Consider the following 13,611-nt stretch of genomic DNA (forward strand, 5'->3'; position numbering starts at 1 on the left):
GAGTGGAAATGGTCAGTCATTTAACTAAAGTAATATAGCGTGTCTTCCTTTTATTTACAGAAGACTATTTAGCCTCTGCCTGGCTTGCCATGTTCCTGTGAATTGAAACCAATAGGGTTCTCTACATGTTTATGTTTACATTGCAATAGCTCTAGCCAGGCAGTTGCTCCAGTCGTAAGCTCAGGTTGGAAATGTTCTCAGGGATATTTGCAAGGCCTTGTAATAAGTTAAAAAGCAACAGCTGGCTTAAGGTGATCCCTGCCCCCTTCTCAGCTTCTTAAGGGAAATTTTGTAGTAATCTTGCTCAGTGAGTGCTCTTTGCACCACTAGGAGAAATTGGCTAATCGGTGTATTATTATAAACAAGTGTTCTGACATTTTCCTATGTTCCAGGAATAAAAGGAAGTTGCAGTACAATCTTTCCTATTTCAGAGTCCAGAATAACCTGGTTCCTGATTTCTAGGTATCCTATTACATAGATTGGTCCTTGGCCAGCACCAAAGGAAAAGATAGAATTTTTTTTTTCCTAGACCTGTGTTTTTCCTGCTATCCTACCTAGTCTTCCATTTCTCTTTTTCTTCATATTAAAAGTGCCTCTTCCTACCTCGTTCCTTGACTGAGTTCAATGTATTATTGGTTCCAATGCTCTCATCTCCTCAAAATTACTGGAATTAAATGGTAATTTTGGTAACTTACCTAAGCATTTCACATAATTGCACGTATTTTCTTTTTCTGTATGAATTTCCATTAGCTCTCCTCATTCACAGCTCTGGTTTGCTCCATTTATGTGGGTTATTCTGGCTCCTTTTCCCTCCTGGCCTTTTGGCCAGTCAACTCTTCATCAGGGGAAAGGAACAAAATTCCTATCTATGAATTGTGCTTTGTTAGGCACAGTGTGTTGGGGAGAACACATTGGAAGTTAAAATAAAGTGAGATCTGAAGATAATTGATGGACTCCTCTTTCTATTCATATGGTAACCTTATGCCCTGACTTCAGAGGGATCATTTCAGAAAATCTTGTGGTCTTCGTAAGTACCCACTTACTTGCTTTGCCCTCGGGTTCTGAAAACATGATCGTAACATCCAAAGGACACTCCCTTTTCAGTTTCCCAGTGAGCAATGAAATTGCGGAAATAATAGCAGGCTTTGGCGCTGTGACCCTTTAAGGCAGCCCTGAGCATCTCCGCAGTTCTGGATCCTGTCTGGTGAGATCAGGAATGATTGGACCTTCTGATCAGATGAATAGTCCCATCTGATTTTCAGATACGCCAAGCATCTCCTGGAGAAGAAAGTTGTTTCTCTTTAACCAAGGAATTTCCATCACTTAATTCAAATATTTAAAAGACAGGATGAAACATCTCAATTAAAATTTTCTATCCAAGAGGATTATTTTCCCAGTGTAAAATCCACCAACTTCCAGGATATGCCTGAGTCATTGTGGCTGAGATGTGCCCAAGACTGGACCACTTGTTTTTGATACAATGGACTCTTCATAATGCCAGCTTGGGGACAAAAGGTGATAATTTTGCTTTATGGGCTGAAAAACTCTAACTTGGCCTGGAAAAAAAAAAAAAAAAGTACACCAAGAAGTGTGTATAAACTGAATTAAAATGGTGGCCTGTTAATTTAAGCAAAAACAATGGCAGGTGAAAGTGTTATGAAAAGTTGTACTACAACAGAGTCTGGGATGATTTGTTTTAGAGCCCTTTTCTCTTAGCATTGACTCTTGGTATTTAAGTTATTTCTTTTGGAAGAAAGTATCTCTCCCTAGTGAGAATCTGAACACTTTGATACATGTATGGATGAGTATGTATGTGTGATTTGATTTGTTTCCCTCATACATCCTTAAAAAATTTTTTTTCACTCCAAAACATTCGTAACAGCGTTATTAGAAGATTGATTTCCAAATGGTGGCCTTCATACTGTGCAGCTTTTAGTATTTGCTACACATTGTAGATAACCAGGTTGCAACCCAGCCCTGGTGTGGTATGCATTTAATGCTGAACAGTGCAGTCATTTTCTTTTCTTTTTTTTTTTTTTCTTTTTTTAAGATTTTATTTATTTGAGAGAACAGAGGGAGAGGGAGGACTTGATCCCAGGACCCCAAGATCATGACCTGAGCCAAAGGCAGCCACTTCACCGACTAAGCCACCCCCGTGCCCCTCATTTTCCCCTCTGATTAAACTCTCAAGGAACAGAAAAGTGTTTTTGGTAACAAGAAAGTTATTTTTCCGTACCTAATTACTCTTGTCCATATGCTTCCCCAAAGGGTCATATGCACGGTAACAACAGTGGTTGGTTTTTAAATGGGAAGATTGTTATTTCCTTAGTATCACAATGTTCCCTACTTTGAGAAGAATTTTTCATTCGTGAGGCTATATGCATCCGTCTCCAGTCCTTGCTCTCCTCAAACCCGATCTTGCCTGCTATAAGACCATGCCGCAAGGTTCCACTTTAACAAACAGTAAAGTTTTTTTTTTTAACAACAACAAAAAAACATTGTGGTTTTTTCTGTCTTACAATCTGTTCTTAAATTTAATTTTCAAGTGAAGAACAGTACAACTGAAATGAGATAAATGCACAATGTGTAGTGGTTTAGAAGATGGTATGAAACTCATTCAACAATGTGCAATATTTTCATTCAAGTATGTTAATGTAAAGATGTCTAAATGGATCACAAGCTTAAAACATCTTTAAAATAGAAATAAATAGCTATTATCTCATGAGTATCTTCTCTAAGAACTTTAAGTGGCTATAGCTCCATCTCGGCTAGAGGCAACTGCTTTGTTGTCATCATATCAAGTTTTAACCAGTCTTGCTTCGGCAGAGGTGTCCACTCAGTCCATCTCCTACAGCAAGAAAGGAAAAAAAGCCGGAATTAAGCAGTCTAATTCACAAACCAAGATTCAGTTCTTAAGGACTCTGGAGCCACAATCAACAGAAGTGAAGCTAAGTTTTGTACACACTCTGGAGTCTCTGGAGTCCTGTCATCCTTTGAGCCCTGTATCCTCCTAGATGGGAGCAACCACAGAAACAGGCTTCCCAGGTGCTGAGATCTAGATCTTCACATCTGTTGAGTCACTTACAGTACCAAGAAGCACCTTAGTGGGTCTGAGGAATGGAGATTCTGTTTCATTCCCTCAGTACTTTTTTTTAATGATTTTATTTATTTTTTTGAGAGAGAACGAGTTGGGGGAGGGGCAGAGGACTCCCCGCTGAGCAGGAAGCCTGATGTGGGGCTCTATCCCAGGACCCCGGGATCATGACCAGAGCTGAAGGCAGGCACTTAACTGACTGAATCACCCAGGGGCCCCTCATCCCTTCAGTATTTAGTAAGCTGTTAATAAAGATTGCCATGACATCTTGCTCACTTTTCCCCCTTTAGATGGTTGTTGTTGAAAGCTGTCCAGGAACATTCTCAGGCTTACCTTCTTCTTAATAACTCAGCTTGACTTAATATACTTGAGTGAAGATTTATATTCATTTTCCTGTTTTAAAATGCTGGCATAGGGGTACCTGGGTGGCTTAGTCCATTGTTCCAACTCTTGATTTTGGCTCAGGTCATGAGATTGAGCCCTGCATCAGGCTCTGCACTGGGTATGGAGCCTACTTACTAGTCTTCTTCTCCCTCCACTCCTCCCCCCAACTTGCGTGCAGTCTCTCTCTCAAGAAAAAAAAAAAAAAAAGCTTAGAAAAATGCTGGCGTGTATGAAGGCCATGGCAGATACAAAAAAGGTGTTGAGACTTACCAGTAAATATTAACAGGGTTAGATGCCTGGGTTATATCTCTGACACACAAAATCCCAAACATTTGCTATTATTTTCAAATTTACAGTAAGATACATCTACTTAATTTCCAGTTAAAGTGAAGCAACAAACTTTAAGAATTGGCCCTTCTTGGGCAGCATCATAAAGAACTTATTTTTAATATCTTGGACAGGTTTTATGGAGAAGATTTTAGTTTTTCTCCCCTTTGACTGTTTTGGTCTCTCCTCAGCATCCTGTTTGGTAATGTAAATTATGGGCACCTGGTGGCTCAGGTCAAAATCCCAGGGTCCTGGGATCAAGCCTCAGGCTCCCTGCTCATCGGGGAGCCTGCTTCTCTCTCTGCCCCTCCCTCCCAGCTTGTGCTCTCTCTCTCTCAAATAAATAAAATCTTTTAAAAAAAAGTAAATTATACTTCATGTTTGTAACAAGGTGAGAGCAGATGGAAGCAGCTCAGCTGAGGATACACCTTCTTTCATGCTCCACTCCCACCTACACCATCCTATTCTGATTCGAGCAATAGTATACTATAGTATAGTATACCTATGAAGTATGTTCTGATAGTAGCTCGTCTTAAAAATAACGTTGATGGAGCTCAAAAGGTCATTAGGTGCTCATTACCACCCTCTACAATACAATTTTCTCACAGAAGCAAAACCAAGCCTTTCTACCTAAGCAAGAAGATCCCAAAGCCTTTCTTGTGGTTTGGTCACTAGAACAGAGGGAGAAAGGATGACAGAAGCCCTGTAGCAGAGTTCTGTTGGGTTTCCAAACCTTAAAGGGAACAGGCAGAAACCAAGAGGATTTAGTGAAATGCCAACGAGCTGACATCATTGGTTCTTACATTTCTGACTAAGTTCCTCACGTAGGTGAACAGGTTCTGGTTAATAAAGTTCACTGTTGTGCGAAAGACTTCACGGAGCAAGGATGGTGTGTGATCGGCCACCTTTTTGGCCAAGAACATGGCCAATATCAGCATGGTCTTCTCATCTTCCATGTCTGTAGGGTAAGTTTGCATGACCCGCTCCAGCGCAGCAGCGAGGCACTGCCTTCTGTCCTGCAGGGGTGAAAACAGGGTCACACAGCACCAAGTTTACTAATATCTGCCTATGAGAGGAAAACAGTCCTCCAATGTTAAGTAGAAGGAAGCATGCTTTCATTTCACAGGAAGGAACGTATTAAGCAGCTGAGGAGGTTGGAGAAGAGAATGAGAAATGATTTAATTTTGAGAGACAATGAAAAAGGGAGACTGGGCACATTCCCCGCAACTGGACACTCATTCACCAAATCCATTTTTGTGGGGCATGTGTGTAAAATTTAGACAATGGAACTGAAGAAGCCCAAGTCCTTCCCTGCCTCTAAGGCACTTACTTGAAGTCAAGAATTAGTTAACTACCCAAGATGTCTTAGACCTATCTTACTGGTGCAGACCTAGCTCCAGGGAAGGGGATGAAGGGGCCTAAATGTGCCATTCTCACCTAGCCTAGGTGGCAGGGGCAGCCCATAGACCATTAGACCCGAAAGGACCTTCAAGCTCATCAACTCAGATGCAAAGTTCAGTTAACACTGTGGGAGAGGGCCTAAGGCAGAACACATTACCAAGTCTATGACAGCTGCTGGAGAACTCCAGAGGAGAGATCCCTGGAGTAAAGACCTGCTTGCAGGTAGAGGCTGACCTGGCTGACTGAAACTTGGAGGACAAATACATTTCTGTGTAGTGAGGAGCATTTGCATTTTCATCTGGTAGTCAAAGGATGGAACCCTTCTCTCCTCTGAACTCCTATAGACATAGATTTAATAGCCTTGGGACAGTTCTCTCTCCCACTATGTTTCTTCAGGAAGGGCAGAGTACCTTATAAGGTACCAGTAAGGGTTGGAAGCTCTGTTAGTATATGGGTATTGATTATAAACATCAAGTTAAGAGTAGCAGGCTAAATAAAATGTCACTTTTCTTGTGTCTTGACATTCTCTACTTACATTGTTATTCAACTCTCTGAAACTGAACAAAGAATAAGTTATTTGTGGAAGAGTCATATACATTTTGTTAATCTGCTTAGATTTGTTAATCTGCTTGACTCTGACTTAAGGTTCAAGTTTCCTAAATGTCAAGTAAGTTGATTCTTCTGAAAGACAATTAACCATGCTATGATTCTATTTCCAGTTGTTTTGTAGGGAGTCATGAATTGAGGCACCTCACTGGACACTGGTCTGTCTGAGAGGAGAGAGAGGACAGACCTCGATGGTTTAATTAACAACTGAACATTAAAAGACAACCTACTGAATGGGAGAAGATATTTGTAAATGAGATATCTGATAAAGGATTATTATCCAAAATATATAAAGAACTTATACAACCCTACAAAACAAAGAATCCAATTCAAAAAGGGCAGAAGACATAAACAGACATTTTTCCAAAGAAGACCTACAGATGGCCAACAGACACATGAAAAGATGCTCAACATCACTTATCATCAGGGAAATGCAAATCAAAACTACAATGAGGGTGCCTGGGTGGCTCAGTGGGTTAAGCCACTGCCTTCAGCTCAGGTCATGATCTCAGGGTCCTGGGATCGAGTCCCGCATCAGGCTCTCTGCTCAGCAGGGAGCCTGCTTCCCTCTCTCTCTCTTTCTGCCTGCCTCTCCATCTACTTGTGATTTCTCTCTGTCAAATAAATAAATAAAATCTTAAAAAAAAAAATCTTAAAAAAAAACTACAATGAGATATCACCTCACACCTGCCAGAATGACTAAAATCAGCAACAAAGGAAACAACAGATGTTGGTGAAGATACAGAGAAAAAGGAACTCTTGTGCACAGCTGGTGGGAACGCAAACTGGTGCAGCCACTCTGGATAATGTATGGAGGTTCCTCAAAAAATTAAAAATAGTGCTACCCTGTGCCCCAGTAATTGCACTACTGGACACTTACCCAAAGAATACAAAAACACTAATTGAAGGGATTTTTATAGCAGCATTATCTACAATAGCCAGATTATGGAAGCAGCCCAAGTGTCGATCAATTGATAAATGGATAAAGAAGATGTGGTATACAGTGAGATACCACCTCACACCAGTCAGAATGGCTAAAATTAACCAGTAAGGAAACAACAGGTATTGGTGAGGATGCGGAGAAAGAGGAACCCTCCTATGCTGTTGGTGGGAATGCAATCTGGTGCAGCCACTCTGGAAAACAGGATGGAGGTTCCTCAAAAAGTTGAAAATAGAGCTACCCTACGGCCCAGCAATTGCACTACTGGGTATTTACCCTAAAAATACAAATGTAGAGATCCGAAGGGACACGTGTACACGAAAGTTTATAGCAGCAATGTCCACAATAGCCAAACTATGGAAAGAACCTAGATGTCCATCAACAGATGAATGGATAAAGAAGATGTGGTATATATATACAGTGGAATACTATGTAGCCATCAAAAAACCCCCAAATCTTGACATGTACAACGATGTGGATGGAACTAGGGGTTATTATGCTAAGCAAAGTAAGTCAACCAGAGAAAGACAATTATATGTTCTCTCCGATATGAGGAATTTGAGAGGCAGGGCAGGGGATCGTGGGGGTAGGGAGAGAAAAAGTAAGACAAGAAGTGATGGGGAAGGGAGACAAACCATGAGACTCAATCTCAGGAGACAAACTGAGGGGTGCTGGGGGGTGGGAAAGTAGGGATAGGGTGGCTGAGTGATGGACATTGCGGAGGGTATGTGCTATGGTGAGTGCTATGAATTGTGTAGACCGATGATTCACAGACCTGTACTCCTGAAGCAAATAATACATTATATGTTAATAAAATTTTTTTAAAAAGATATGGTATATATACCATGGAATATTATTCAGCCATAAAAAAGAATGAATGCTTGTCATTTGCAAAAACATAGATGGAGCTACAGAATATTACGCTGTGAAGTAACCCAGTCAAGAAAAACAAATAAGATACGGCTTATATGTAGAAGCCATAAATCAAACAAGTATGATTTGGCTTATATGTAGAATTGAAGAAACAAAACAAACAAAGGGGAAAAAGAGACAAACTAAAAAACAGATTCTTACTATAGAGAACAAACCACTGGTTACCAGGGGAGGTGGGTGGGGGATGGGTGAAATAGGTGAAGGAGATTAAGAGCACCCTTATCTTGATGTTCACTGAGTCATATATAGAACTATCGAATCACTATATTGTATACCTGAAACTAATAGAAGTCGACGTTAACTACACTGGAATTAAAATTTTAAAAAACCTGACCACTGAAAAAAGTTCTCATACTTCCTGACTAACCCAGAAAAGGCAGTGGTGGATTTTCTCACTTACTTCTTCCGACAGTCTCCTATTCATGAACTGTGTTGCCAGGTTATTCACCAGTCCTGGGTGGATGCTGCGATCCATATCGTCCCCTATTTTGGCGAGCTGCCTGGCGATATCCTGAATGATTTCCTCTTGACCCTGAGAATCTAAATGTTCAGGCAGGGGCACAGAGACACAGCGGATTCAGACAACGGCCCTGTCTGACCCCTCCCACTCCACCCCGTACCAGAAATAGAAAGGGATTCTGCTTTGGAAGACAGTGAGCCCATTCGTACAGCTCACCGCAGTGGGCTTGCTGAGCATGTGGTCTATTCTAGAAGAGCTGCAGTGTGAAGACCTGAAACCTGCAGCTGAGGGCAGCGGGGGCAGGGTACTGGGGCCAGGAAAGGGTATAAGTGAGCAGAAAGACTGGAGAAGCAGGTCCCTCCCTGCACACAGAGTCAACATTTGCTTGTGAAAAGGACAGTGACACCAGGGCATCTGTGACCATGGGCGGCTGAGGCATGAATCTGACGGCACCCTTCCTGGCTGCCAGTTCTCTGCCCCATCACATAACAGGTGTCAGCCTCCATAAGGGCCGAGGCTCTGCCGCCAGGCCGAGTTACAGCCGCTCATCTGCCAGAAAGGGCAGCTCCTTCTCTCTGTCTGAGACCAACCCTGCTTGCCCTGCCATCTGCCCTCCACCCTCTTTTTCCTCCCTCAGCACTCACTACTACACCATTTATCTATGTTCTTGGTCTGAGTCCCTTGCCAGAAGGTAAGCTTCCTAAGAGCTCGGATTCTTTTTTGTTGTTTGTTTTTTAAGATTTTATTTATTTATTTGACAGAGATGACAGGTAGGCAGAGAGGCAGGCAGAGAGAGAGGAAGGGAAGCAGGCTCCCCGCAGAGCAGAGAGCCCCATGCATGGCTCGATCCCAGGACTCTGGGATCATGACTTGAGCCGAAGGCAGAAGCTTTAACCCACTGAGCCACCCAGGCGCCCCAAGAGCTCTGATTCTTAAATGTTTTGTTTACTGAAATACACAGCACTGAAAACAGGCAAGGCACACAGGAGGTGCTCAATAAACTGCACAAATTAATGAGTCAATGATCGTATCCTGTACCAAGCTCCTAGTAAGTTCTCAATAAATGCCAGTTGTGGTTATTTCCCCCATGAAATCTATTTATTTCTGTGTCTGCACCTTCGCTCTGGCTTCTTATTTACCCAGGATTGACATCTCAACCTCTGCAGTGCTTGCAGCTATCACATCATGTGATGCAAGTAGGCATCCCGTCTTATCTCAGAGCACAGACACCCCTGTCCGTCCTACTGTCACCAGCGCCCCCACCCAGGTATGGGTTCTCTGCCAGCTCTCACCTGGGTCATGATGGCAAGCTCCAAGCCTCCTCTCACTGCCTGCCAGGCCCTTGCCCACTCTCCATGATATGCTGTGGCAAGCTGGGCATGGAGGTGCAAGAGTGAAAGAGGCTCTGAGGGGGTCGGGGGCACTAGTTGGGACACTGTGCCCTCAGCATTTCACCTGCCCCTCACTGGTCTTCACCATGACCCGTGGAGCATGGCTAGGATGTCACTTCTCCTCTCCTTCATGGGCTCACAGCTGCTGAAGTGACAAGCTGAAGCCCAGCCTCAAAACACCTTGGACCTTAACTTGTACTATTCCCTCCAAACACACTAGCCAAACCCAACTATTCACACGACCTTTCAACAGTCTTTCCGCCTGCAAGTGTCTGCTGATGCTGTTACCATCGCCTCTTACCAGTTTCCAAAGAACCAAAATGTACCCCTTCCTCCACAAGCCAGCTCAACTGCAGTTCCAGCCAACCAGACTCTCCTGACTCCCCAGAGCTCCCGCTGCACTCATGGCCTCACTGACCTCTCTGGGCCTTTCTGCTTTGTTCCAGCAAACTTCAGGAGTCCTGGCAGATTCAATCAGTATTCAGCTGAGTAAATTAATTCACCAATGGAACTGTGGTAAACAGAGCCTCTATTCTGCCTTTTGCTTCCAAATCTTGTCAGGTACTTAACCCACAGGCCAGTTTTCTACCAGAGGTGAGAGATGGTATACAGCCCCATAATCACTTTTACAAATGCCCTTTGAGTGAAGCCAGGCTTTGCAGTCTAAGGGCAAGGAATGGTACGGAAGAGCAAAGGACAGCTCAGGCGGGAGCCTCTGGTTGCAGTTACCCCTGCAGCCGCTTCTGAGAACCAAGCCATTCCTGCCCCCATGCCCTCCCTAAGCCTTTCCAGAGAGGACCAGTTGCTCTAACTTAAGTCTAGGGCCACCCCTAAACTTGCCTGGGTTCTAAACCACAGAAAGTCTTTGGCACACCCTGGCTCGTGGGTAACTCTGGCCATATTCCATCCACCTAAGTTAAGATAGAGCTGGAGGTCCAAAGGCTGGATCAGCTGTCGGTCTGCCCCATGGCCACCAGAGGGCAGTGCAATATCCAATGCTGGGAGATTGCTGGGCCACAGGAGGAAGGATTTGACTCGGCTCTCTGCTAGGTTGGGAGGCCTGGGTCCAGGTCTTCACGAGTCACCTTAGGCTTTTAGGGCAGTGATTCTCACCAGGGCATATACCTCATAGACACCTGGGAGTCTTACCACCCTAGAGCACACTGGTTCGGGCAGCTGGAGTCGGGCCCAAGGACTACGCATTATGAAAATGTTCCTCATGGAATTCTAATGTGCTCAGAATCCAGGAGAGGCTGATTCTGAACATGCTTCCCAGCCCTGCTCCCTCAGCCTTCACCTCAGGATAGCCTCCATCTGTGGAGGCTGCACCAATGGCAGAGAAGGGTAAAAAGTGCACTTGGAAGGGATAGCACAGGGATGAGGGTGAGGAGAGGTGCAGTCTGGAAATCAACTAAGTGGAAACTCAATCAGGCCTGTGTCACTGGCGTCGTCAGGTCCAGATCAAGCCACCATATGACACAAACATCTATGATGGACTGACACAAGGTGGGAGACAGCCCCAAGCTCCCTTCCAGAACTTGGGTTCTCTACAGGTTTCTGGAGACAGCAAGCCCAGATCTGGGGCAGAGGCTGCTGCACCAGATGCCTACCTCTCTCCTCACTCGCCAGGAAGTGGCCACAGCGGTTGCCGTCTGTCTGCAGCCCATCGTCTTGCTCCTCCTGCAGGTGAGCTGGAACGGGCAGTTCCCGGCCCAGGACCTCCAACTCTTTGTGGAAATTAGAGTCGGAGTAACTTTGGAGGAAGCCAAACACCAGCAAGTTCGTGATGCGCTCATCCTGGAGGCCTGAACCATTGCTGACCTAAGATAAAAAGGGAGTCAGAGAGACATGTAGGAACCCAGGCCAGGCCCAGAGGCCCTGCCTGCAGCTGAGCTTGGCAGGAGCTCTGGGGACAGCTGGGCCTCAAATAGCTTACTGGGCCAAGATGTCCGAATGACCCTGTGGGCCCGACAGACAGTCAGATCCAGTGGGCAGAGGCCAAGTCTGCAGTCAGTGCCTGCTTTAAGCAGTGCCCCCCCGTAGGTGCCAAAGAAAAAGTTCTAAGTCTGCAGACATTTGCATGACATCCTGAAAACACTGACCTGGGGTGAGCTTGCTTTTGGAGGAAGAAGGTCCAAAGGCTGTTTTAGGGAAGTCAGCAAATATCAACTGGATGCCATCCTTACCCTGCATGCTTTGGCTAACTCCCATGTCTCTTTTAGCACCTTCAGCCCACCTGATCAGCTATGCAACCAGCAGTTAGAAGCTCTTTATTCTTCACAGTCTCCTTTGTGGGCTAAGATGCATTGTATGACAGCCCATTTTCCATAAATCCTGGGCAGTAATGACCACAGATAATGCCTCCCTTTGGGCAGGCTTGGTTTGCTTCAGGAGGATATGGACCTTCACCACAATATAGATGTATGGGGATGGCTCCTGCTCTCACACAAGGGGCTCAGCCCCTCATTTGCCAGCACCACTTGCTGTGGGAGCTCAGCTCAGCATCTGCTCTCTGGGAGCCAGGAGGGTTGTTTCTGGGGTACTGACTGTCCTGGGACAGTGTTCTTGGCAAACAAAGGTGAGTGCTTCTACCCCAGCAGCCAGCTGTGCTTGGAGCAAGCAAAGACCTAGGATGAGCGAGGGAATCATCCAGAAGGCTGGGGATACTGAGATCACCCAGGAAAATGTAACAGGCACATACTTGGCTATTAGAGAAGCTCAGCAGAAGAAGATGAAGGTGCTGGTAACATTTATTTGTCTTCTAAGTTCTGAAAATTTTCATTAAAAAATTTCAAAAAACTTTAAGGACAGTTTGTAGAGGGCAGATTGTTTTAAATAAATGAAATGCAAAAACCAAGATGCTTATGTATTGTGATTCAGCCTTTCCTTCTCCAGAATTATTTCTTAAAAGGGGGGAAATACCATATAAAAGCTCTACTATATCAGATTCTTACAATTCGGTATGTTGAGGCCAGGAGGCACAAGACAGCTCAGAAACTCAAGAACACCCTTCATTTCTACCTGAAGGAGATGTCTTGGCCTGGAGAGAAGAAAGGAGGGCTGGGGCTGGATTGTGGATGCTCAGTCCCCCCTGAAAAGCAGCTGGATAGACACTGATAGATAGGCACAAGTCAAGAACAGGCTATACTAAACCTGGTGGGCTTAGAACTAATAGTATTTAATTCCAAAAACAAACAGAGCTTGTGAGAAATCAAGTTTGAAACTGGGACCTTAAAAAAAAAAAGATTTACATATTCATTTAAGAGAGAGAAAGAGAGAATGAATGAACAAATGAGCAGGAGGGCCAGAGGAAGAGAGAATCTCAAGCAGACTCCAAACTGAGACTGGGGCCTGATATGAGGTTGGATCTCCCCACCTGAGCTGAGTCGGACGCTCAACTTACTATGCTACTCAGGTGCCCATCTGTGACTCTTTCTGATCTTCCAGTGATAAAAGTTGAAATGGATGTCTGGAAAGACATATGATTTGACAGCAATCTATCCTACTAAATCACAGGAAAAAGCATATTAAGAGAAATGATAAAGGGACACCGAGGTGGCTCAGTTAAGCAACCGGCTTTTGGTTCCATCTCAAATCATGAACCTCAGGGTCATGGGATGAAGCCCCACGTTGGGCTCCACACTCAGTGGGGAGGTCTGCTTGAGAGTCTCTCCCTCTTCTGCCCATTCCCACTCATGCTCTCAAATAAATAAATTAAAAAAAAAAAAAAGGGAGATATGTAAAAGTAAATCTCATGCTATAAAATCAGTTTCAGAGTAGAGAAAAAAAAAGGAAAGCTATCCAATGTGGTTTTTTTTTTGTTTTTTTTTTTTATTAAAGATTTTTATTTATTTATTTGACAGAGAGAAGTCACAAGTAGATGGAGAGGCAGGCAGAGAGAGAGGGAAGCAGGCTCTCCGCTGAGCAGAGAGCCCGACGTGGGACTCGATCCCAGGACTCTGAGATCATGACCTGAGCCGAAGGCAGCGGCTTAACCCACCGAGCCACCCAGGCGCCCTATCCAATGTGTTTTAATGAACTAGAACAATCCAGGTGCCTAAACCTGGCAAAAACA

The 13,611-nt window shown here is 44.3% G+C and overlaps 1 protein-coding gene across 2 annotated transcripts in view; it reads right to left on the bottom strand.

Annotated features, from left to right (window-relative positions):
• Positions 1 to 2,504: 2,504 nt before the first annotated feature.
• BID (BH3 interacting domain death agonist) overlaps positions 2,505 to 13,611 on the bottom strand; it is a 47,158-nt gene continuing 36,051 nt past the window's right edge. For both annotated transcript variants that reach the window (XM_082738212.1, XM_082738213.1), the window contains 4 exons: positions 11,147 to 11,357; positions 8,086 to 8,225; positions 4,609 to 4,821; positions 2,505 to 2,848 (listed from right to left, as the gene is read on the bottom strand). In XM_082738212.1, the coding sequence (XP_082594338.1) occupies positions 2,837 to 2,848; positions 4,609 to 4,821; positions 8,086 to 8,225; positions 11,147 to 11,357 (576 nt within the window). In that variant the 3' untranslated portion in view covers positions 2,505 to 2,836. The remainder of the gene's footprint in view (positions 2,849 to 4,608; positions 4,822 to 8,085; positions 8,226 to 11,146; positions 11,358 to 13,611) is intronic.

Source organism: Mustela nivalis, assembly GCF_964662115.1.
Source record: "Mustela nivalis genome assembly, chromosome: 7".
Lineage (NCBI taxonomy): Eukaryota > Metazoa > Chordata > Mammalia > Carnivora > Mustelidae > Mustela > Mustela nivalis.